The 26,125-nt window shown below is 51.1% G+C and overlaps 1 protein-coding gene across 2 annotated transcripts; it reads left to right on the forward strand.

Annotated features, from left to right (window-relative positions):
* Window positions 1–25,466, forward strand: ARRDC2 (arrestin domain containing 2). 2 transcript variants are annotated; one of them, XM_029051449.2, is made up of 8 exons: window positions 1–455; window positions 20,002–20,068; window positions 20,305–20,452; window positions 21,116–21,218; window positions 21,477–21,733; window positions 22,412–22,574; window positions 23,250–23,401; window positions 23,531–25,466. In XM_029051449.2, exons 1-8 carry the CDS (start codon window positions 197–199, stop codon window positions 23,582–23,584), a joined length of 1,203 nt encoding a protein of 400 aa, XP_028907282.1. In that variant the 5' UTR covers window positions 1–196; the 3' UTR covers window positions 23,585–25,466. The 2 variants fall into 2 exon arrangements, with proteins under 2 accessions (XP_028907282.1, XP_028907281.1); XM_029051448.1 differs by lacking the exon at window positions 1–455 and adding an exon at window positions 18,397–18,722.
* The last annotated feature ends 659 nt before the right edge of the window (window positions 25,467–26,125 follow it).

Consider the following 26,125-nt stretch of genomic DNA (forward strand, 5'->3'; position numbering starts at 1 on the left):
TGCGGGGAGCCCCGATCCAAGGTCCAGAGAGCTGGGCGGACGGGGGTGCCCCCTCTTTGCCTCCCCTCGTTCCCTCCCTACCGGCCCCCAGAGTTCCCTCGACGGCCCTTGCTCTCCCGGGTCTCCCGACTGCTTGAGCCCACTCCCCATCACCGCATCCTTTCTCTGGGGTCCCCCGAGGTTGGGGCGCGGTAGGATGCCCCTGAACCGGATCCGGAGCTTCGCCCTGCAGCTGCTGGACGATGGCGGCGGCGTGTACCGCAGCGGCGAGCCAGTGTGCGGCCAGGTGGTCCTGGAGCTGAGCAGCGTGCTGCGAGTCAAGGCGCTGGATGTCACGGCCCAGGGCCTGGCCGCCGTCCACTGGCTGGAGAGCCGCAGCGTGGGCATGAACACCGTCTACAGCGACTACACCGCCTACGAGTCCTACATGAGAAGGCGGCAGCAGCTCATCCGAGGTGAGTCGAGCCGGGCGCGGTTGAGACCCGGCCGGCCTCCCTCCCTTTCTCCGCTGTCCGCACCCTCGAAGTCTCCTCCTGCCCCGATCCCCCGGTTCTTCCCCTGGTGGGAAGACAAAATTGCAGGCCCTCCGAGACTCGCCCACCTCACACTCTTGTTTCCCTTCATCCAGGGAAAGGGAGCCCTCGAGGCAGAGGCCCTGGGTTGTACCTCCCCCCCGGGCCTCAGTCTGCACCTTCCCCTCTGTGAAGTGGGTTGAAGACCTCCCCCCTCCCCCCTTTCTAATGCCCAGGGTCATCAAGGAGAACAGATCCAGGGGTGGGGGGCGGAGTTGGGGCTGCTACGAGTTCTCCAACTCCACCCTTCTGGGCGTCGGGCTCGCACCGGGCCTCAAATGGAGTTTCCCTGGGGAGGGTACCTCTTGCCTGGCAGGACAGTTGAAGGACAGTGATGGGCGTCATTTGCTTAGAGGAGCAAGATTCCCTATGGAAGGATAACTGTCAGCGGTTTAGTGAGCTCAGAGGAGTTGAGGGGAGAGGAAACACAGGATCTCCAGGAGCCCAGATAATCCCCAAACCACCAGAATGATTGACAGTTGACTGCATTTCTCGGCCCTTTGGCTAGTCACAGCAGAGTCAGTACTCTTCTGGAGATTCCAGAGGCCCTTGGGAGGGGGTTTGCACACCTGTCAGAGCTGACTCTGACCCAGCCCTGGAGGGGTTGGAGTTTTAATTTGTCACCTGTGCTGTTTGCTGGTCAAACAGCAAAGCCTGAAGAAAACAACAAGAATGGAAGTTGGGGTGGCCTGCACGTTCAGCAGATGCTTTGAAATGAGCTTTTTTTTTTTCTAGTGGGGGGGGAGGGGGAACATTTTTTTGGCCTTTAGGCATGAGGCCCTGACATCCCAATTTGTTATTTTTAAGTTGTGGCTCAAACCGGAAGTCTGTCTCCTACTGTGACAGAAAATAATCCCAAATCCACAATTGGGAACTAAACTGCCAAAGAAAAAAGAATTGAAAGCAGCCGCCCTGGCCTGCTCTAAAGTTCTTTCCTTATAAAAAAAAGGACTTGATGTTTTCAAGCAAATATGGAAAGTTTGTGATTCTCGTCTAACACCCAGTACTAACTCATGCACCCTGTGGACTTTGGAGAAATAATTTGTTGCTGATGTTTGTGATGCTCATTTCAATTACGAATCAAGCACCCATTTTATGTTCGGGGCAAAGCGAGAGTTTGGCTTGCAGTAATGATAGTAATAATGGTACTACTTAAATGCTTGTTATGTGCCAAGCACTGTACTAAATACCAAGGTAAATATAAACTCACTTGGGGCTCACAGTCTAAGTAGAATAATAATAATGTTGGTATTTGTTAAGCGCTTACTATGTGCAGAGCACTGTTCTAAGCGCTGGGGTAGATACAGGATAATCAGGTTGTCCCAAATGAGGCTCACAGTCTTAATCCCCATTTTTACAGATGAGGGAACTGAGGCCCAGAGGAGTGAAGTGACTTGCCCACAGACACACAGCTGGCAAGTGGCAGAGCTGGGATTCGAACCCATGAACTCTGGCTCCCAAACCCGTGCTCTTTCCACTGAGCCACACTGCTTCTCTGTAGTAGAAGGGCGTAGACTTTAATCCCCATTTTACAGATAAGGAAACTGAGGCTCAGGTCAGTTGGTCGTATTTATTGAGTGTTTGCCTTGTGCAGAGCACTGTACTAAGAGCTTGGGATAAAACACTATAGCAGTATAACAGACACATTCCCTGCCCACATGAGTTTACAGTTTAGAGTGAAGTGACTTGCCTCCCGCCCCATTCTTCAAAATGCAATGTGAGTCCATCATAGAATTCTGACTGGTAAGGGACTTTGAAGTCATTTCTCTCATCCCCCTGCCTCCGGGCCCCCTGCCCTCTAAGCCGACCCAGAAAGATCACACCTTCTCTGAGCTTCTGTCTCCTTATAGCCTCCAAAAGCTATAGCAAAGTCATTTCTGGGAAGCCCTCTGAGCTTCTTATAGTGAGGTGCTATAGTTAGGGAAGCAGCATGGCTCAGTGGAAAGAGCCTGGGCTTCGGAGTCAGAGGTCATGAGTTCGACTCCCAGCTCTGCCACTTGTCAGCTGTGTGACTGTGGGCAAGTCACTTAACTTCTCTGTGCCTCAGTTCCCTCATCTGTAAAATGGGGATTAACTGTGAGTCTCATGTGGGATGACCTGATTACCCTGTATCTCCCCCAGCGCTTAGAAATGTGCTCTGCACATAGTAAGCGCTTAACAAATACCAACATTAGGTGCTATAGACACACCAAGGAGGCATATTCTCAAACCAATAAATGCCAGCCTGCCAGCCCCAACCGAGACTGCCATGGAACTTTAACCGGAAGCCCTGTTGCTGGCCTGCCTTCCCGGCATTTGTGCTCATGCGAAGTTCCCCCTCCCCAGTTTGCCCCGGCTGCTGGTGTAAATATGTAGGAGGGTACAGGCCTGTGAGGCCACTGCAGCTCCCTGACTTTATTTGCTTGGGGGAGGGTAAACAGAAAAGGTCCGTTTTCAGTTGTGAAAAGGAGCATTTAGCAGTGTTGGTCAATATTTGCACTCCTGACGTGACCCTGGCCCCATCTGCCAATCTGGACTCCTGCCCTCTACCAGTAGAGATTGCTTGCTACGGATGGCGTACCCAGCTCCAGTGGTTCAATCGCAGGGACTTCTTCTTAAAAGCCACCTTCTTAAAAGCAGGAGTGTGCTGGAGCTACCCAGAGTGCAGCCATTAAGCTGCTATGAAGAGATGTTATCTCAGGATTTTAAACATTACACGATTACCGTGTTCTATGGGCATCCACCCCTGCTGATATCACCCCAGGCTGAAAGTCATACTGTGGTGAGCCCAGCCTGAAGGTGTGTGTCATGGGCCTGGGTGTGTACACTGAAGGGACCCCACCCAGCAAGACCAACCCAATATCTCTGTTCAGGAACCAACTCCATTAAGGAGCCCTTGACCCACATCATACACTGCTTACCAGTCAATTTGTTTCAAGATTGCCTGGATTACTACACAAATGGGGCCAGACCAGTGTTGGGTCTCTCTTCTCAGGGGCCCTTTCCTCCTGCAACTTCTTTCTTGAGTTAGTTGCTTCTCCGTGATTAGGGTCGGTGACATTCTGTCTATAACTTGGGGGATAGAGGCTTTGTGGAAACTTGGCCCTTGGTGCAGTAGTGGGACATTTGATCGAGGATGCCAGCTCCATGTGGGCAAAGGAAGCCATGGGATTGGCAACAGGAGAAAAAGCCATTAGCTTTTGCTTTCACAGATTTCTGGGTGGAATGGGCAGCCTTAGCTAGCCTCCCCCAACCGCCTCCCCACCCCCCAACCCGGGGCTGAAGGGAGCCCAGTCGGCAAGAGCCGGATGCCCATCTCGCCCTCCAGGCTAGCACACTGGGGGGATGTTCTTGGGGGCAAAGCAGGTGTCGGGATCTGGGAACTGTCGGGATCTGGGAACTACTGCAGTCAACCCCACAGAGATGCCTGTTGGGCTGCCCTGCCAACCCCAAAGTAGGAGGAGCCACCATCCTTGGTTGCTGGTGACCAAGTGCAGTGACCCCATCTCAGCTGACATTTCTTGGGCCTCTTCCCTTAGTTTCCCTGTGCCCTGAGAGGCCTGCCCAGAGCCATAACTGAATGAACTTTGGGATGGGTGGCAATTTTTTCTCCTCCTCCTAAAGGTCTATTGTAGCTGTCCCGAAATTAGCTCAAAAAGAAGATGCCCTGCAGGGAAGCCCTGCCCAAACCCAAATTTGGGGACCTGGCAATGAGTATGGGTTCTTGCCTGGCCCAACCCCCAAAGTTCTTCTGAAAAGGCCCAGCTCTGAATGGAGGCCATCCTCACCGAGCTCCACCAGGCACACCGCAGGGGGACCTCCAGATTGGGAAGTGTCCTACATGTGGCTTGCTTCTGTTATACTCCTCTAGTAGGTGCTCAAAAGTGTCAAGGAAGACCATTGATTGATTGGCTGATACAAAGCTCAAATGTATTAAATCACTGTTATGCAGCAGGAGAGGCCATCTGCTTAGAAACCTTGAAAGGGGGAATTCTATGATTTTTCCATGGCATTTCTATTGTTTTGGAGGATGGAGATTTGGAACTTTGTAAATGTTGTTGAATTGGGCTGGCCCTGGCTTTCACATCTACAAATACAGGTGGATTTGTAAATCCTTTCCCCCACCTCCCATTGTTGGAAAGGGATTTTAAGGTGGCAGGCAAGGGAGGGGAGCTTCCTGTTTTCCCCAGGTATGACTTCATTGGATGACTCTCCCTCCTGGGAGCACTGTTCTGCTCAGCCCGCCCACCCCCCACAGCCTCCCCCACCCCACTCCCACCCGCTCTCTGCAGGAAGCATCTGGAAGAGTGTGGAAAGGGGGAATCTGTTGCAGCAGGTAGGCAACTGGATTCCGGCAGGAAAAGGAGCAACTTGGTAAGTAAATGTCTCACCCAATTCTCCAAATGCAGAGCTGGCAGCGGCGGCTGCTGCCACAGCTGCCACCACTGCTGCCAAGAGTCTGCCTCTGTGCTTAAATGAGGAATTTACTACCACCCCCTGGGAGAGCAGGCCAAGCTGTTTCCAATTTCTCCGCCTTCATAGGAATTAGCGCACCCAGGGAATGCCACTCTGAGCTGTGTTCTTAGAAAGAACCAACTGGGACCTAGAGGATCCCTTTCCAAGATGGAATTTCTCTTTCATTCACTCAGTCATATTTATTGAGTGCCTGCTGTGTTCAAAGCACTATACTAAGTGCCTGGAAAGTACAATTCGACAACAAATAGAGACAATCTCTACCCAGCAACGGGATCACGGTCTCTGTGCAGGACCTGATGGATGGGCGGGGGAGGGGGGCACCCCTTACTCTTCTGTGGACCAGCTCCTCCCATTGGTTTCACCAGGTGTCGAAGACTGTCTTCCAGAAAACACTCTGGAGAGAGCAGGCTACCAACCCTGTGGTCCTAGCTAGGCAAATGGAATGGTATTCATTCATTCAATTGTGTTTATTAAGTGCTTACTGTGTGTGGAGCACTGTACTAAGCGCTTGGGAGAGTACAATATAACAATGTAACAGACACATTCCATGCCCACAATGAGCTTACAGTCTAGAGGGGGGAGACAGACATTAATATAAATTAATAAATTACAGGTATGTACAAAAGTGCTGTGGGGCTGGGAGGCTGGCATATGGACTCCAATTGTTACACCAAGAAGTTGTGCAGACAGAAAATATCAGTAGGTTCGAGGAGAGCTACATCTCTAACCATCACGGCAGGTATCCGAGAGATTCCACCAAGCCTCCCGTGGCCCCATTTGGAGGCAGAACGGGTCTGACTCAGGGACAACAGTCCTCAGGGTCTAATGTTCTAAGGGAGCAAAGCACGAGACCATGGTGGCCCTTGGCATTGGCTCAAAGGTGAGTGGTCCTGTTGAACATCTCTGAGTTGTGGACACCGGGGCTTCAGATGGTTTGGAGAAGGCTGCTGGCCTAGCTGTGCTACAGGTGTGGCAGAGTAAGGAGAAGCATTTCCAAACTCTCTTCCCTCCACCTCCAACCCTCTCGCTGCTTAGTCAGTCATTTGTATTTATTGAGTGCTTACTATAATAATCATAATAATGGTATTTAAGCGCTCCCCATGTGCCAGGAATTGTACTAAGTGCTGGGGTGGATACAAGCAAATTGGGCTGAATACAGTCATGTGCAGAGCCCTGTACTAAGCATTTGGGAGAGAATACAGTATAACAGTATGACACATGCCCTGTCCACAGTGAGCATATAGTCTAGAGGGGGAGACAGACATTAACATAAATATATAGATTACAGCTATGTACCTAAATGCTGTGGGTTTGGGAGGGGGGATGAATAAAGGGATTAAGTCAGGGTGATGCAAAAAGGAGTGGCAGAAGAGGAAAGGGGGGCTTAAACAGGGAAGGCCTCTTGGAAGACTTGTGTCTTGAATGAGGCTTTCAAGAGGGGGAGAGTAATTGTAGGATATGAGAAGGGAGGGCCTCTAGATCCAAACTGCCCTTCCCACACCATCTCTCCCCCACCCCCAGTAACTCATCCAGCAACCAGAAGTGGGGGATGTGCACCCCTGGTGTCTCTCCTCCCCCCCTCCCCCTGACTCAGTGACCAGCTGTACAATGGTCACAACATCAAGGGTGATGTTCATTCATTCATTGAATCATATTTATTGAGCACTTACTGTGTGCAGAGCACCGTACTAAGCACTTGGGAGAGTACAATACAGCAACAAACAGTCACATTCCCTGCCCACAACAAGCTTAAAGTCTAGAGTTGGTGGCAGGGATCCTGCCCCTCCCACCGCTTGGGCACATCTCTGCCAACCCAGCTCTCCTACTACAACCCAGTCCATATGCTTCACTCCTCTGATGTTAACCTCCTCACTGTGCCTCGATCTCATCCATCTCCCAGCTGACCCCTTGCCCACATCCTGTCTCTGGCCTGGAACCCCTTCGCTCTCCATATCCAACAGATTATTACTCTCTTCCCCTTCAAAGCCTTATTGAAGGCACATCTCCTCCAAGAGACCTTCCCTAAGCCCTCTTTTCCTTTTTTTCCACTCCTTTATGTGTCACCCTGACTTGCTCCCTTTATTCATCCCCCGCCTCCCAGCCCCATAGCACTTAGGTACATAGCTGTAATGTATTTATAATAATAATGTTGGTATTTGTTAAGTGCTTACTATGTGCAGAGCACTGTTCTAAGCGCTGGAGTAGACATGGGAATCAGGTTGTCCCATGTGGGGCTCACAGTCTTAATCCCCATTTTACAGATGAGGTAACTGAGGCACAGAGAAGTCAAGTGACTTGCCCACAGTCACACAGCTGACAAGTGGCAGAGCTGGGATTCGAACCCATGACCTCTGACTCCAAAGCCCGTGCTCTTTCCACTGAGCCACGCTGCTTCTCCTTTATATTGTCTGTCTCCCCCTCTAGACTGTAAGCTCACTGTGGGCAGGGAATGTGTCATACTGTTATACTGTACTTTCTCCCAAGTGCTTAGGACAGCACTCTGTACGTGACCGTGTCCAACCCGATTTGCTTGTATCTACTCCAGCACTTAGTACAATTCCTGGCACATGGGAAGCACTTAACAAATACCGTAATTATTATTATAGTAGCATTTATGTAATTTATTTATATTAACATCTGTCTTCCCCCTCTAGACTGTAAGCTCGTGGTGGGCAGGGAATGTGTCTGTTTATCACTGTACTCTCCCAAGCACTTAGTATAGTGCTCTGCATACAGTACACACATAATAAATACGATTGAATGAGTGAATGAATGAATGAAGGGTCATCAGTCAGACTTTGTGGCCAAGGCCCCCAATTCCTCCTATGGTGCCAATCTCCCTGTTAATCAGGGCTGAAAAAAAGTTTCTGGTGAGGATGGGGCAGAGTGACCTGGACTCCTTCCCCTCAACCACAGCCTCCCTCCCTCCCCAAAAGTGCTTTCACCCAGCATGGGCCTCCTTCCCTTGCACCACAGGGACTGCATTTGGCTCTGTTACCACCTTAATAATAATGATGGTATTGGTTAAGCACTTAGGATGTGCTAGGCACTGTCTATGATTCTATTTATTTTGATGGTATTGATGCCTGTCTACTTGTTTTGTTGTCTGTCTCCCCCTTCTAGACTGTGAGCCCATTGTTGGGTAGGGATTGTCTCTGTTGCCGAATTATACTTTCCAAGCGCTTAGTACAGTGCTCTGCACACAGTAAGTGCTCAATAAATATGATTGAATGAAAATACAAGGTAATCAGGTTGTCCCACGTGGGACTCAGTCTTAATCCCCATTTTACAGATGAGGTAACAGACACAGAGAAGTTAAGTGGCTTGCCCAAGGCCACACAGCAGACAACTGCTGAGCTGGGATTAGAACACACGTCCTCTGACTCCCAAGCCCGTGCTCTTTCCACTAAACCACGTGCCTTAGGAGCGGTAAGAGCGAGGGGCTGGTAGTGGGGCGATCCCCCAAAGTCCCCATCCCTCCGAGGGTTAAAGCAGCTCTGCTTGTAAAAATCCCCCTTTTCCCTATTTACATTCCCTATTTCCCCTATTCTGGGGAAACCGAGTCAACGCACATCTCCTTCCAAATCAGAAGAGGTCAAGTAAGAGTTGTGGGGAGACTCAGAGTAAGCATTTGGGTGGCTGCTTGTGCAGATGGGGAGGCAGCTTCCTGCTGGAGGACTTGGGGCCCCGTGGGGCTTTTAAAAAATGCTGCGGCCAGAGCCATGGTGATAACAAATAGCAGAGACTCCGTCAGCTTGCCGAGGAGGGTGCCGGGGAGATAACAGCTGGGGGGGTGGGGAGGGAACTCCCTTTTAAGTCTAGAGCCTCAGGCACAGATGGTCCCAGGAGAGCACAGTGGGTGTGGTTGGACTAGGGGGAGGGGTAGAGAGAAGAGTCCTAGCCAAATAAGGCCAGAAGGTCTCCACTCCTGCTGGAGGGGGAAAACAGACTGAGAAGGACCAGAGGCTGCCACAATCCCTTCCCCTCATTTTCCTAGAGGGAGTTTACTTGGAGAGCTTTGCTTAGGAAGGCAGACCCAGGGAGAGGACATGGCTGGTTCCCTGCTGGGTTAGTATTTTCATTCATTCAGTCGGATTTATTGAACGATTACTGTGTGCAGAGCACTGTATTAAGTGCTTGGGAAGTACAATTCAGCAATGGAGACCATCCCTGCCCACAACGGGCTCACGGTCTAGAAGGGGGGAGACAGACATCAAAACAAGCACCCTCAGGAAGCATTATTAATAATAATAGTGGTATTTGTTAAGCACTTACTATGTGCCAGGCACTGTACTAAGCTCTGAGGTGGGTACAAGCAAATCGGGTTGGACACAGTCCCTGTCCCATGTAGGGCTCACGGTCTCAATCCCCATTTGACAGATGAGGGAACTGAGGCCCAGAGAAGTGAATTGACTTGCCTAAGGTCACAGCAGACAAATGGTGAAGCCGGGATTAGAACCCATGCCCATCTGACTCCCAGGCCCATGCTCTATCCACTACTCCATGCTGCTTCTCTATTTGTTAAGCGCTTGCTATGTGCCAAGCACTATACCAAAGCGCTGGGGTGGATACAAACAAATCCGGTTGGACACAGTCCCTGTTCCACATGGGGCTCACAGTCTCAATCCCCATTTTACAGATGAGGTAACTGAGGCCCAGAGAAGTGAAGTGACTGACCCAAGATCACGCAGCAGACAAGTGGTGGAGCCGGGATTAGAACCCATGACCTGACTCCCAGGCTCATGATGTAGCTGGTTCCTCCTCGCTCTGTGCTGCATGAGGGGGTTCTCGACAAGGCCAGACTCAGCTTTCTCACCCAACTGCCCTCCATGTCCTCTCCAATCAATGGCCTGGGGTCAAGGACCTCACGGGGAAGCAAGTCAGGGTAACAAGGGAAGCTAGGTTGGGTTGATCAGAGTGTGCCCCCCCCCCCCCCCCCGCCCCCGCCCCGCCAAAAGGTGTTCCTTCAGATGGGGTTAACTCAGAGAAGCTGGGGAAAGCAGCTGCTTCCAGCCTGCAGGGGCTTTCCTGGCAGAATCCGGAACCCAGTAGGAAGGAGGGCTGGCCCAGAGATGGGGAATTCCCATCTGGAAATGCATTCATTCAATGGTATTTGTTGAGTGCTTACAGAGCACTGTACAGTGTGTACAGAGCACTGTACTAAGCACTTGGGAGAGTAGAATACAACAATAAACAGTCACATTCCCTGCCCACAACAAGTTTATAGTCTGGGAGGGGCAGAGGATATCAGAACAGCCCTGGCCCTGTCCACTCCCCCAGAGTCACATTCTGGTTTCTTTAGCTGGGCTAGAGTCAGGGGAGGAGAAGCTCCTGATGGTCTTTGGCCAGGCTCATCTTGAGTCCCTGTCTAGAGGAAGTGATTCCTCAGTTGGTGGCAGACCCGTATTTCTGGAGGACACCCAGCCACTTAACTCATGGTACTCCAGACGATCTCAAACCGAGTCAGATGTGGACTTTGAGGTGGATTCCGCTCTAAGATTCTCGGGGTTTGAGATGATAATTGTGGTATTTGTTAAGTGCTTACTATGTGTCAAGCACTGGACTGGACACTAAAGCACTCCACCACCTTGCCCCCTCCTGCCCACCTTGCCCCCTCCTGCCTCACCTCACTCCTACAACCCAGCCCACACACTTCGATCCTCTAGTGCTAACCACCTCACTGTGCCTCAATCTCGCCTGTCTTGCTGCTGACCCCTAGCTCATGTCATGCCTCCTTAAATCTGACAGAATATTACTCTCACCCCTCTTCAAAGCTTTACTGAAGGCACATCTCCTCCAAGAGGCCTTCCTAGACTAAGCCCCACCTTTCCTCATTTTCCACTCCCTTCTATGTCACCCTGACTTGCTCCCTTTGCTCTTCCCCCCCCTCCCGGCCCCACAGGACTTAGATACATAGCTGTCATTTTACTTGTTTTGTTTGGTTTTCTGTCTCCCCCTCTTGGACTGTGAACCCGTTGTTGGGCAGGGATTGTCCCTATCTGTTGCTGAATTGTACATTCCAAGCGCTTAGTACAGTGTTCTGCACACAGTAAGCCCTCAATAAATATGATTGAATGAATGACTGAATGAATCTAATTGTATTGATGTCTGCCTCCCCCCCAGACTGTAAGTTTGTTGTGGGTAGAGAATGTGTCTGTTTATTGTTGTACTCTCCCAAGCGCTTAGTACAGTGCTCTGCACACACTAAACACTCAATAAGTATGATTGAATGAATGAATGCAAGATAATCAGGTCAGATTACACTCCTGGTCCTTCATGGGGCGCACAGGAAAGTTGAATGGAGCAATAGGTATTTAATACCCATTTTACAGATGAGGAAACTGAGGCACAGAGAAGTTGTGACTTGCCCAAGATCACACAAAAGGAAAGTGGCAGAGCCAGCATAGAGCCCAGGTTCTCTGACTCCCAGGCCCAGACCCTTTCCACTAGGTCATGATGCTTCTCTAAGGGCTTGAGCTAGTGGGAATGAGGTCCTTACTGTCTGAGGTGTCCCTTTTCCCTCCCTTTTCCTCCATTTCCTGGGAAGTTTCTCCTCTACACTTCCTGGCCTTTGGAGAAGCAGCGTGATCTGGAGAATAATCCGGGAATGGTTTTTGGTTTTTTTTAAATGGTATATGCTAAGCACTAACTGGATTTCTTTGTACCTGCGCTAGCGCTTAATATTGTGCCTGGCACATAGTAAGTACTTAACAAATACCACTATTATCATTATTATTATTATTATTATGTTCCAGGCACTGTTCTAAGCACTGGGGTACATACAAGCTAATTGGGTTGGATGCAGTCCATGTCCCACAGTTTTAATTCCAATTTTACAGATGAGGTAACTTGTGGCACAGATAAGCAAAGAGACTTGCCTAAGGTCACACAGCAGACAAGTGGAGGAGTCAGGATTAGAGCCCAGGTCCTTCCGACTCCCAGGTCCATGTTATATCCACTAGGCCACGCTGCTTCTCGAGCATTATAATAATGTTGGTATTTGTTACGTGCTTACTATGTGCAGAGCACTGTTCTGAGCGCTGGGGTAGATACAGGTTGTCCCATGTGAGGCTCACAATCTTAATCCCCATTTTACAGATGAGGTAACTGAGGCACAGAGAAGTTAAGTCACACAGTCCACAGTCCACAGTCACCCAGTCCACAGTCCACAGTCACACAGCTGACAAGTGGCAGAGCTGGGATTCAAACCCAGGACCTCTGACTCCCAAGCCCGTGCTCTTTCCACTGAGCCACGCTGCTCTGTGACCTAGTGGAAAGGGCAGAAGCCTGCGAGTCAAGAGGCCTGGATTCTAATCCCAGCGCTGCCAGTTGCCTGCTGCGTGACCTTGGCGAAGTCACTTGACTTCTCTGTGCTTCAGTTTCCTCGTCTGTAAAATGGGGATAAAATGCTTGTTCTCCCTCCCCCTTAGACTGTGAGTCCCATATGGATCAGGGATTTTGTCCAGATCAGATTAGTGTATCTGTTCCACTACTTGGCACGGTACTTAGCACATATCGTAAGAACTTAACAAATACCACAGTTACTGTTATTTATTGTTCAGGTCTTATGGTCAGCACTGAGGCAGAGTTAGGAAGGAGGTGGCCCTTGAGGGGAGGGAGAGGCTGCCTGCAGCCCTGGCCAAGACGGGGCTGGAAGCGGGCTGGCTCCCTGATTTTACTGGTAAATGGTAACAGTAGGGGCTCAGTTATGCCTCTGAGAGCGAAGCTTGTTCCTTCAGGGAGGGAGTAGGTAGGAGCCCCATCTGTGAGGCCACCTGGCATCGTGGTATGTGAGGCGTGGAAGGACTCTGAGCTGGGGCCCTCTTCCTTCACTTTGCTCAGAATTAGGTAGCTCCTGTTCTTGTGTTTGGGTGTTGTGGTTTCGGTTTTTGTTTTTGTTTTTTAAATCAAACAGCCGTTGGTCTCTAGGCCGTCTTGCCAACGTGGGGAAATCCTCTCCCACTAGGTGTCGCTCTAGTCAACAAGTTGTTTGGTGGTGGTGGCCAGAAGACTTCATCTTCATCATCATCTTCTTCTCCCCCTGGCTCCCACCACTCTCCTCCCTTACCACTCACACAACATTTTTAAGGTTGAGCATTTACCATTTTTCTGTGGCAAACAGGACGAGAGAGGGTGACCTCCACCTCCTTGCGTGGATCAAAGAGCTCTAAATTCCCTGTGGTTGGGTCCAAGCTTCTTAATCCGAGACAGTTGGGAGAGAATGGCACCGGAGCATTGAAGCGGCTGTCCCTTTTCCAAGCCTTTCACAGGCACTCTGTGGAGGGAGAGTTGGTGTCCCTCTCTGCCGTGACGGAGGAGGCAGCTGAAGGCTCAGACAAGCTTCAGACTATTCAGGGTGAGAGCTGGGATTAGAACTCGGAACAGTTGACTGTGCAGCCTTCCCAGCACACATGCTGCTAAAGTCTGGACAAACCCCAATCTTGTTTCCCAGGTGGGTTTCCCCCAAATCTATGGGATGCCAGAAGGAAAAAAAAAACACCCCCAAAACACCATTCTATCATGCGGCTTCTGTGCCAGTGAGATCCACACGGGATGAGGCCAGCTGGAGTTTGGGTTGCAACTACATCCTAAATGGATGCCATCACATGCTCCGTGTCCATGACACATACTGTTGAGATTCATCTCCTCCCCTGAAGCAACCCCAGAGAGAGGACACAGCGGTCTTAAGTCTCATATTGACTAAATGTTTACTGCAGTGGACTTGTTCACACGCGTTCCCTGAAAGTACAGTTTGATCCAACGCCATTCAACCTCATTTTCCACTTAAAAAAAAAAATCTGAAAGCAGACACCCTGCAGCTGCTGGGGAACTGGACCTGTTTCTCTGTGACATGACTTGCATTCTCCCAGGAAGAGAACTGGCCAATCCCAAGGCTGTGGGGTCAGTAAAAAGCTCCACTGTCTTCCCCTTCCTGATTATGAGATCCCAACTTTTAATCACAGGGAAAGTTTTACAGTAAGCACTTCGCTGCACTTTCAGCTGGCTTTCCAGTGGGGCAGCAGTGGTGAGCTGACTCGCCAAAACAAGAGGGAACTAAATTACGGCCCTTGTGGCCCTTTGAGTTTAACGTTGGGTGAGTCACCACAGCTCAACTCTTCCTTCTTTGGGGCAAAAATTCCCACGGAACTCGGTGATGCAATATTCCATTCCATGCAAGTCAGTGAGGCAGGACCTACTGACGAACCGTCACTGCTCAGACTGCCTTGGCAACTTCCGTGTTCCCATACTGGGGGTGGGGGTGATGGGGAGCGGGGGGGTGGTCCATGTACATATCCTACTCGCACACTGTCAAAAGGATTAAGGCTTTGGCTTGGGCCTTAAATAGTCCAGTCACAAGTGAATTTGCTAACAAGATGGAGAAAGTTTGGGGAGACTAAGGAAGGGAGTTTTCCAGCACCTGAGTCAACAGATCTGTCCTGGCTCTGATCCTATACAATGGAAGTGGAAGGAGATTGTGTGTGTGTTTGGGTGGGGGGGGGCAGGGGGTGATAAACTGGTATATGCCCTGGAGCAGTGATGAGCTTTGGAAGGAGGCCATCAACAACATTATTTGTTGAGTGGCTACTTTTTGCAGAGTTGTATTAGGTGCTGCCTGGGATTCCGGAGTATGGAGTAAGAATACGGGAAAGGTCCCTGTCCCGCCCAGTGCTTACAGTCTAAAAGCCAGTCGGCCCTATAGGTCTTTGGGTTTCCTCTGGGATGTATACACCTTGGACTACAGATTGCTGGCAAACCATGCCTCTCTCTAAAGCCAGCAGACATTTCTGTTTATCTCCCAGCTCAAGAGTCTTAAGGATGGGGAGGGTAAACAGCCACCAGGTAGGCTAGAGGAGGTCTGCCAGGCAGTGGCCTAATGTCACTTTTATAAATGGTTTAAAGGTTAACCCTCTAAGCCAGGGATTTCCAGTAGAAATGCAGGCTGATCCCAAAGTGATGCTTCTTTGCACTTCATTTCTCATTTATTTTTTTGGGTGTCAGCTCTCAGCCCTCCTCTGCTTTCACCCCTTGGCCAGATCCCAGGATTCCTCACGCTTTCCAAATAATCAGCTTTTTTTCCCTTTAGCGAAGCAGTGTGGTCCAGTGGAAGGAGACTGGGCCTGGGAGTCAGAAGACCTGAGTTCTAATGCCGCTCTGGGTTTCACTTTCCTCATCTGTAAAATGGGGATTCAAGACCTGTTCTCTTTCCTGCTTAGACTCTGAGCTCCATGTGGGACAGGGACTGTGACCAATCTATTTAGATTGCATCAACCCCAGGGCTTAGCATAGTCCTTGACACATAGTAAGTGTTTAACACATACAGTAATAATAATAATTAAATATCTGTTTCATCAAGGGCTCTGTCTCACTCCCTCTTCTCAGATATCTACTTTTCAGTGTTTCTTCCCCTTCACCGTCAGAGTTAATTTGGCTCTCCCACAGGGGACAGATCCAGGAGGAAGCAAGCCAGTTTCCCTGAGCCTTTTGGTGATCTCTTTGCTAAACATATTTTCATCTTGCAGTTTTCCCCAGAGCCAGATATAGCCATGTGCTTGGCTGGTGTACTGCCAGGTCTTCGCTGCTCAGCAAAACACATAACCAGGACAAAACAGCCATGAGGGAGCAGCCTAAATTTCTAGGCAGAAGGTGCCTGTAGATACTTGGAAAACATCTAGAGCCGTAAGTTAGCTCCCCCAGCAAGGGAGCGGGCTTTGCTAAATCATGGGAGGAGGCAGGATCCACCCAGTTTTCATTTTCCGGGAGCCATTCATTATCTGCTCAGATTTGGGTGTCTGTGTTGGTTTTAAAAGCACTAGTACCTGGCTACCAGGCACAACACCCGTGGTTCCAACCAATTACCTTTAACTCCTAGGACAGCCCAGCTGTGAAGGGGAAAAGGGGGAAACTTCTGATTGATTGGGAGACAGGTCAGACTCACACATTCTCTCTATAGCTCTAGTTCTACTGGAGGGGGAGAGGGGAAGATTTATCATTTTGCCACCTATTTGGACACTAAGCTTATTGCCAAGGGGTAGGTAGATGCTGCCCTAAAGACACCAAAGCCCCAGTGGTTGGGTGGGGGTGGGGAACACCACAAGCTATCTACCTGTATTTTGTTTTATTGCCATAAGCAGTGTGGTGTGGGAGTCATTCATTCAATCGTATTTATTGAGCGCTTACTGTGAGCAGAGCACTGTACTGAGCGCTTGGGAGAGTACAGTACTTGGGTTCTGATCCCGGCTCTGCCACTTGCCTGCTGTGAGACCTTAGGCAAGTTACTTAACTTCTCTGTGCCTCAGTTACCTCATCTGTAAAATGGCGATTAAATCCCTCTACTTCTAGACTGTGAGCCCCATGTGGGACAGGGACTGTGTTCAACCCGTTTACCTTGTATCTACCCCAGCGCTTCCAACAGTGCTTGACGAATAGTTAAGCGCTTACAAATACCATACCGCTTACAAATACCATACCGCAATTATTCATTCAATTGTATTTATTGAGCACTTACTGTGTGTGACACTTCCTACCCCCTGCCAAATTAGCCACTCTTGTGGTAAATTTAACATATTACCCTAGTCACAACATCCTTGAAGGCAGGTAGTAATATCCTCATTTTGCAGATAAGGAAACTGAGGCATAGAGAGGTTTTGACTTGCCTACACCCACCCAGCAGAGCAGAGCTGGGACTGGAACCCAGGTCTCCTGACTTGTTTCACTTGATCTTGCTGCCTCACCCAAAAGACGTAAGGTTTATTGGGAAATCTGCTACTGCTGTCCAGAAAGTACTACTCGGTGAGTTCGGGGGACATCGAAGGGGTAGAGGGAGTGCATCTGTCTGTTTCTGAGTGGAGAGGAACTTCTCATTGAGTTCTTTGGAAACCGATAAGTAACAATTGATAATAATTACGGTATCTGTAAAGAGTTTACTATGTGCCAAGCACAGTGTTCCAAGTGCCGAGTTAGATACAAGTTAATCGGGGTCGACACAGTTCCTGTCCCACGAAGGGCTCACACTCTTATCCCCGTTTTCCAGACGAGGGAACCGAGGCCCAGAGAAGTTGCGACTTCTCCAAGGCCACACAGATATGTTGCAGAGCTGGGATTTGGATCCAGGCCCTTCTGAAGCCCAGGCCCGGGCTCTAGCCACCCAAGCCATGCTGCTGCGGAATCTGTACCAATTTGTCTCTCACCCTTTGCAAATAGAGCTATTAATTTACCAGTGGCTGGTGGCACCTGGTGGCACCCTAGTCACGGGTGAAGCTTCCGGCAGGACACCGTCAGGGTCCTGGGGCCGGTGGACAAGTCGTTCTTAGGAGGGGGCTTGAGCACGAGGCTCGCTGTGGCCGGACTTGGGGCCAGGACCCCTCCTGCATCCCGAAAGGTGGTGCGGCCTTGTGGCACATGCACGGGAGCGTCTGTGATTATCTGCGCAGTTTATCGATCACACCCAATAATCTAGAGGTAGGATGGGGTCCGATTTGACTAATTGGGAGAGGGAGAAGGGGAGGTGGGTGCGGCCGGCGGGGCGATGGGAATATTTCTCGGGGTGGGGGTGGCTGGTAACCCCCCGTGGTGGAGTTGGCCGAGGCGCGACAGCGCTTGTTCCCAAACTCCGCGGCGTGCCCACCGCCCCCTCCTTGCAATCTGGTGATCGATCCGCCCAGAAACCGGGGCGAGCGGTGGCCCGGAGTGGCCCTCCCCAGGGTCAGGGCAGAGCGCAGCAGTTTGCGCGGCGTCTCAGGGCAGCGTAGCCGCCTTCTGCTCCCGGAATTCCGAGCCTCCTCCCGGCCGATCTCAAAGGGAGCTGGAAGGGGTTGGGGGGGGGGGGGCGCCCCACGCCCCTGCTCGAGGTTGCCCCTTGCGTGCGCTCCCCTCCCCTATATAGAGGGCAGGCCCAGGCAGGAGGGATTGCGCCTGGAAAGTCTTTCCCGAAAGGCCGGCCCGAGCACTGACAGGAGCAACTTTTTTGCTGCGAGTTTCAGATTCCGGCCCGGGCCGCCCGGATCCCTCCCGGAGGAGGCGCCGTTTGGCCCGGGGTCGTACCTGGGGAGGAGGGGGAAAGGGCGAACGAGCCCCTCGCCCCCCTCCCTCCCCGAGGCGCCGCGCCCCGCACATGCTCACACACTTGTTTTGCACAGCGCCGAGCGGCCCGGCGTAGCGCCGCGCCCCGGGGGAGGCCACGCCCCCTGCGCGAAGCCATTGGTTGGGCGCCCCCCGAGGTGGGGCGTGGCCAGGGACCTGCTCTCCCGATTTGCCGCCGGCGCCCACCCCACCGCCCCTCGCGCTACATAAGGAGGCCCCTCGCCGCGAGCTTTAGCAGTCTCGTGTGGGACGGTTTTTGCGCTTTCTGTTGGTGACCGTTCGCCTGCGCCCCGGCCCCCCCAGCCCCACCCCCCCCCAGCCTCCGGACAGATCGCGCATCCGCCGCTATGATCTTCGACAGAGTCAAACAGTTCTCGGTGGTGCTGGATTGCCCCGAGCTAGAGCCGGTGTTCAGCAGCGGGGAAGAGGTGTCGGGAAAAGTGCTGCTGGAGTTGTCCGCCGCGGCTCGGGTCAGCGCTCTGCGGCTGCACGCCGAGGGCTGCGCCAAAGTGCACTGGACCGAGTCCCGTAGCGCCGGCTCCAGCACTGCCTACACCCAAAATTACAGTGACCAAGACGAGTTCGTCTGCTACCGCGACACGCTGCTAGATGCAGGTAGCCGGGGACCTCTCGGGAGGGGCGCTGGGCCGGCAGGGGGTGGGGGGCCCTCTGTGGCTGCGGCGTGGAGCCCCTCGAGGGTCGGCGGCGGAACTCCCGCTAGGGGCAAAACCTGCAGCGCCTCGAAGTTGCTCGGCCGGTTAAAGAAAAAAGTAGAAAAACTTTGGGAAGTTTGGGGCGAGCCGCTCGGGAACTCGTCAGAGTGCTTTTCGGGCTAGGGAATCCGGGTCCCTCTGCAGAGCCAGCCCTCTCGGGGTGCTAGCTCCGGATCCTGGATGGACGCGCTCGGTCGGTGGTGGTTATTGAGCGCTTGCTGGGTGCAGAGCACTGTGCTGAGCACTTGGGAGAGTTAAGTGCAACAGAGTCGGTGGACGCGTTCCCGGCTCCCAGTGGCAGAAGTTGGAGGGTGATGTGCTTATTGGGAGCCGGAGGAGTTCTTTTGCCAACCGAGCGGCGTGGATGCAAACGCGGGGGGCGGGGGGCTTTGCACGTCGGAAATACAACGTTCAGCTGGCTTCATACCTGCCTCCCTGGGGAGAGTCGCGTATTTAATCGGTGTAGTTCTAATGACATTTATTTAAGCGTGTGCCTAGTGCTCGGTGGGAGTACGTGATAATCAGATAGGACCCCGTGCCACTTACCCACGGGGCTCACGGTTTAAGCGGGAGGGAGAGCAGGCGTCCTGTCCCCCATTTTCCAGTGAGAGAACTGTAGCACAGAAAGATTAAGCGACTAGCCCAAGGTCACAGAGCAAGTCTCCTGACTCCCAGTCCTGGGCCCTTTCTGCGAGGCCCCGCTGCTGTGAAATGGGTAGTCTGGAAAGATCGAACCAGGCAGTCCCTTAGTGGACTTTTTTCCTCCCTGCTTCTTCTGGCCTCTTCTCCTCCCCTCAAGTAAACAAATTCCCAAAGTACTTCCAACCCTCAGTTGTCACCGGGGGTGGCTTGGGTGTCCTGTTGCCGACTACTTTTTTTTTTTCCCTTTCCCCTTTTCAAACTCCTTTAACTTTTGAATGTGGCTGTGCCCCCTTGGATATTTTGAATCTTAAGGTTGATTTTTGCTGTCTGAGTTGAACTCACGCTGTTGAGGAGACGCTTTGTTTCATGGCAGCGCAGCACTTAAACCGCAGCTTTAAAGGGCTGGTTGCATTTCCTTTTAATTCAGCAGCTGAGCAAGCGAGGAAGTCTTGCAAGTAAAATGCCCATAGTAAAATGCCCATATTTTTTTCCTTTGTTTTCCTCCCTTCTCTTTTTCTCTCTCCCCACCCTGCCAATAGATACTGGAGATACCACTGTTCTGCAGCCAGGAAGGCACGAATTTCCATTCAGCTTTCAGCTTCCAGAGTAAGTCTATCTTTCTTAGACCATCTAGTCTAGGACTAAAATGGCTGATGGGACAGTTCATCTCATTTCCTGCACAGTCCCAGTTTTAAATAAACACCACCAGTCACTTCATGTGTATGTAGAATAAAGTTTGTTTCTGTAATTCCTTCTTTGTCCTCCCCACCCACCAACCCAAGGGGCTTGCCTTCTCAGAGATCTAACTCTTCCCATCTCTCTCCTCCTCTCTCTTTAAACAGAACTCTGGTTACCTCTTTCGAGGGAAAGCATGGAAACGTTCGCTACTGTGTGAAGGCCAAACTTCACCGACCCTGGGCTACAGCGAAAAGAGCCAAGAAAGAATTCACAGTGATCGAACCCATTGACATCAACACACCGGCCTTGCTGGTAAGGGAACAATGTAGGCTCTTTTAACAAATAAAATAAAAAGAAACAACAACAAAACAACACCTTAGTTAGTGACTCACAGCCCTGAAATCTTGGATAATGGTGAATGCTAACTTACTTTCTGCTGCTGCCCCGACTCCCACCTGCCAGTCTTGATGGAGCCACAGAGCTCAATGGATAGGACCTATGGAGAGGGTTGGGAGAACCAGTGCTTTCCTTCCCCCATGCCCATCTTTCTCCCCCTGCCATCCTGCTCTCCAAGTGTGGGGGTTGAAGCAAGCAGAGCCCCTTCCTGCAAAGAATCCACCCCATCAGTTTCCCAGGATCCAAAGGGGTCAGGCCTGGGTGCACACAACCAAATGCCCCCCTCTTTCCTGACACCAAATTACAAATGAAGCAATTGCCATTGGTCAACTGCTGTCTAGGTTTTAGACCCCGAGAGACCCTTACACTTGCTCGTGACTTTTGGAGCTTCAAAAAGCAATTCTTTTGAGGGGGAATGGTGTGAGTGGTTAACTGCGGTGTGGCTATCACACTGGTCAGTTCCCTCGGGCCAAGCTCTGCCCAGTGGATTTCTAAGCTCCTGGGAGGGAAGGCTAGAGGGTTGGGAGAAGGAAGCAGAGGTGGTTTTGCTTTCAGAATCAATATTCCTGTTTCCTTCAGGCTCCTCAGGCAGGTGTGAAAGAGAAGATCGCCCGGGCCTGGTACTGTAACCGAGGACAAGTCTCCGTTACCGCCAAGATTGATAGAAAGGGCTACACACCAGGTAAATTAATGCCATTTTTAAATCGTGTACATCTGAGGTGTGGCTGGTACAGGAGAGAAGACCGATTGGACCGTTGTGAAGATCAAAATGATTCCTCCCGGCCCCCCACCCAAATCCTCCTCCCACAAAACTGATGCCCAGGATTCCTCTTTAGTGAAAGTATATCTCCAGACCCTGAACTCCTGCTATCTGTCCCTTTTGTGTCCCAGGAGAGCCAGCATGAGCGTTATCTCATGCCAGCATTTCCTCTCCTCTTAGGTGAAGTCATCCCAATCTTTGCTGAAATCGACAACTGTACCAATCGGGCAGTGACTCCCAAAGCGGCCCTCATTCAGACCCAGACCTTCATTGCCCGTGGTGCCAAGAAGCAGAAGAAATCGGTGGTGGCCAGCATCACGGGAGACCCGATCTCCTCAAGAAAGCGGGAACTCTGGCACGGGCGAGCCCTGAAGATTCCCCCCGTCGGCCCCTCGATCCTTCATTGCCGCATTATTCATGTGGAGTATTCTCTAAAGGTTAGGGCAGGTGTCCTGTTCAGCAAACCCTGCTCCCGAGTCCACTCTAGGGGATTCTAGACCAGGATGCTGACACTGCCACCCCCACAGTGGGCCCTCAGTAGGTGTTTGGTGGTTGAGTACCTGACTTCAGCCCTGCCTCAAGGGAAGGCCAGACTCCTTGATCTAACCCTTACCAGGTATGACTTGTGGCTCACAACTGCCCCCTGAGGCAGAACGGTGGGGGGGATGGATGGGAGGGGTCCCCTTGACCCCTTGAGGAAATGAACTTGAAGGTTCAGCACCTGGTACAGAGTCACACAGTAAGGTTGGGGATGGAGCCAGGATTCAAGCTCACCACCCGGAGGCATGGTCGGTCGGGCCCATTACTCTAAGCCCTACTTTGCCGCCCTCTCTGCCATTTCCCAAACAAACCTCTCCGGCGTATCGGCTGCTCAGATGGGGCAGAGGACTTGCATTCCTGCCTCAGAAACAAATCATTGCTCAAAGAATTCTCCATTCTTGATTGATTTGTAGTAGCGTTTTTAGCCAAGGGTCAAGGGGATTGGAAGGGGGTGGTGGTGGAGCCTTATAAGAGGGAACTCACTTGGACGCCAACTGGTGCAGTGAGGAACGCAGCCCCCATTTCAAGCCGTTAAATTCTCCGTCGAAGAGTTGTCACCGGCTTCTCTCCGAAAGGTTTGTGTTGATATTCCGGGGACCTCCAAGCTGCTGTTGGAGCTGCCGATCGTGATCGGCACCATACCGCTGCACCCGTTTGGCAGCCGAACTTCCAGCGTGGGCAGCCAGAATAGTGCCACCCTGGAGTGGCTGCACATGGCCATTCCTGAACAACCAGAGGGTAAGTGCTGGAAAGATATGCCCTTGGGGGTTTGGGAAGCTGCAGACTTTCTTCTCGAGTGGGAGGCGGGGAGGGCAGAGGTGAGGTGGGCACTTGTAACGGCTGCCTACATCCAAAAAGCCAATGCCTCCCATCAGTGCTTCCATCCCAAACTGGTGAGGTTTGGGGAGAAAGGGGTGTGAAGCTTGAGTCCCCAACACTTCACTGTAGCGATTCCTCTGACTTCCTGAGCCTTGATGGCTTTTTCAACATCGTTGGTCTTCTCCACCCCTGCCTCCAATAGCTCTTCTGAGTATGCATAGGGTGTTTCAGTAGCCATTCTACTTATTAAAGCCAGAGTTTCCTCCTTCCTGCTATCAATCAATGGTATTTATTGAGTGCTTACTTTGTGCAGAGCACTGTTCTAAGCACTTGGGAGAGTACAGTGCAACAGAATTAGTGGACATGTGCCCCGCCCACATGGAGCTTGTGGCCCAGAGGGGGTGATGCACTAAAGAAATTAATTATGATGTACCTAAGTGCTGTGCGGCTGAGGGTGGGGTAACCTACAAAGAAATCATACGTTCGGTGGGGTGTATATATACTTGGGGACGGAGGGAAAGAGAAAATGCCCATGTGTTGGTCTGTGGATTCTTCTTCAGATGCTTGAGTTTCCCATGACTTTTTGTTTTCCAGCCCCCCCTGAATATTCCACCGTTGTGTCTGAAGAAGAGGCCAGACAAAACCTGGCCCCTCCTCTCCAGGCTGTGCACCTTGGGGTCCTGGAAGGCCCATTCTTTCCTTATATCCAAGAATTCCGCTACCGGCCCCCACCGCTGTACTCTGAGGTCAGTGAATTCTTACACCGTGGGGGGGCCGGGGTGGCAGGGGTCAGAGGGGAAGTCGACCTCGGAAACCAACCTGGTGGATGGCGGAATTTAGCTTCTCTCAAAGCCTTCTGGGTCTCTGCTCCCTAGGTGGATCCGAATCCTCCCTCGGACAGCATCCGGCCCCGCTGTATGACCTGTTGAAGGAAGGATTGGAGTTCTGACTGGAACATGAATGTGTTCTGGATGATGAGTTTGCAGAGGCACCGGATTCTTGACCCGGGAAGGTTTTTGCGCAGGTAGCCCGATCTGAGAGGTTTGCCGTGGAACTGGAGTACCCATCCCGCCCCCCACCTCCTGGCACCTATCGGCCCCACCTTTAAAGGCTCAGGAGTTGCCATGTCGGAGGTCATATTTATCCTATGCCATGAGCAACTGCCGGTGCTTCAAAGGGGAAACCACTCTCAATTGACGAACCGAAACGTCGGTCTCACTGGCTGGAGATTTTGCCCCAAGGCTCACCAAGGCCTCACCTCTCCCTACTCTAACGGAGATGTTGCTACGTGGACTTTGTGGAGCCAGATGGGCAGAAGGATGGCGGCCTCTGAGAAGGAGGCTGGTTTGGGGTGATGAGGAGGGCAAAGGCGGAAGAGAGCCAAGCCCAGGGTTGTTGGTTTCTAATTCCACAGGCTCATCTTCGGAAGTGTCCCTCTTAAGCTGTCTCCAGTGTGGTCTAAGTGATCCCAGTCATTAGCGCTCCTAAAATAACAGGAACCTTGAAGTATCTCTCAGGACAACAGGGGAAAAGGGTTCAAAATAATCCTAAGTGACATGACCAGCCCATGTTAGGTAGTAGTTTCAGCCTAGCTCTGTTCTGCTGCCCCACCAGCCCCGAGAATTCAGAGTGGTCACACTTTGTCCTCTAAAAGCTCCGAGGCCCTTGGGTTTGCTTGTTGGAGGAGCCACACTTAAGATTCCTAATATGTCTTAATACGAAATACAAGACTGGGGGAATGGTGGACAGGTAGGAAGAGGGAGGTGCCTTCAGGAGCGTTACTGTTTTTTGGTTTTTTGTTTTTTTTCCTGTTGTTTTGTTTTCTGTTTTTTGTGTTTTGTTTTTGTTTTCCATTTTTGACTTGCACCAGATTGAATACTAACACCACACACTATGGCAGGCCCTGGCCTACAAAAGGAGTTAAACTTGCACAGGTCCCAGGGTGACGTAGGGGCAAAGAGTCACAAAATCTGCCGTTACATGGAAGGACTTGGTGCTTTCGGCAAGAGGGATGCTTGTATTCCGTGACTATCACCAGGCTGGTTAGGAGAGGGGAAAATCAACCCAATCCTGGCTCAGATTGCCCATCGATCCGTAAGTGTTTAGGCAACACCAGGCTTTATAATTCATACTCCTGATGCAAGGAAGCTATTGTCAAGGCTAGAGGCTTGAAGGAGCAGCGCTATGTAGGTGGGTTTTTTTGTCTTGGGTTTGTTTTTTTTTTATTTGGGTTTTTCACTTTTCTCTTTTATATGCACCAAGCGAAGCATAGTTTCTTACAGTGTAGGTGGTTTGGGATCGTTCCGCATGAGTTAGACTGGGTTTAGAGAACAGGTGGGAAAAGGGAGTCAAGGTCTGGGCCAACCTCTCCTTCAGAATAAGAGTGTTTTCAAGATGATTGTAGCTAACAGTAGCCAGAGACTCCTATTTTGTAGTAGGTTAACTTGAGCTGGCAAAATCCTGTTAGTTTGTAGAATTTCTGGGTACCGTGTCAGTGGCTTGTCTGAAGATTTGTTTTTAGCTAGAGTTGCTGTCAGTGGGAATTTGCCTTCCAAAGAACTGCCAGCCTGACTTGATTCTGGTGGTAGCAAAAATTGCCTTTTCAACTAAACCAAAGCTTAAAATATGGTGTGGCTTGATGTTTTGTTTATGTGATTTTTCCAGTTTGCCTTCACTATGAAATTGCCTCTAACTGGAACTATTCATAGTGTGGTTTTGTTTTGGTATCTCTTTTATTTTAATATTTTAAAAAATTGTATTGTGACTAGTTTTTGTATGCTTCTTTGGAAATAAATCATTTTGTGGTGTCAAGCTGGTAGCCTTGGTTTCTATTTCAATGGGAACAGTCACAGCAAGGTGGAGTTCTAGGTTCTGTCCCAGTCGAATGACCAAAAGACCCTTGAGAGCATCTCTGTATCCCAGCAGCTCTATTATGAGCCTAGGAGACTGGTTAGGGGTGTGTTCTCGGCCTCACCAAAACACTGCCGGATTTTTCACTTCTGGGTTTGACATCGATTCTTACCCCTTTTCCACTCCCTCGGCCCAGCCTAGCAGGGTAAAACGTTCCAAGACATTTGGGGTTTGTGAGGTGAAAGGTGAAGCAAGCATGTTCTGTTTCACTCTCTCTTCCGGCATTGAAGATGGAGGGGGTAGCAACAGAAACAGACTGAGGAAGTCAGAGCAGTCAGCAACGTCAGCCGAAGCGAGGGGGCTGAAACCACTGTGATCTGAAGGTTGACGACCAAGCTCAGCTGTGACTGGTATGAGTTAGCTGGGCGTCACTTGGTTCAGTGCAGGCCAACAGGGTTTCAGAGGAACAGGACAGCTATAGTGGACCTGCCTGCACCCTCTCCTCCCCAACCCCACTCCCCCCAGACTCTCTCTCCCTCTCTCCCATCCCCCACCAGATTTAGTAGAGGTGTCCCAACCTGCTTTTATGCTGTCTTGATTAGTAACGGGCAGTCCTGGGC

This window comes from Ornithorhynchus anatinus, chromosome X1 (genome assembly GCF_004115215.2).
Source record: "Ornithorhynchus anatinus isolate Pmale09 chromosome X1, mOrnAna1.pri.v4, whole genome shotgun sequence".
NCBI classification, from domain to species: domain Eukaryota; kingdom Metazoa; phylum Chordata; class Mammalia; order Monotremata; family Ornithorhynchidae; genus Ornithorhynchus; species Ornithorhynchus anatinus.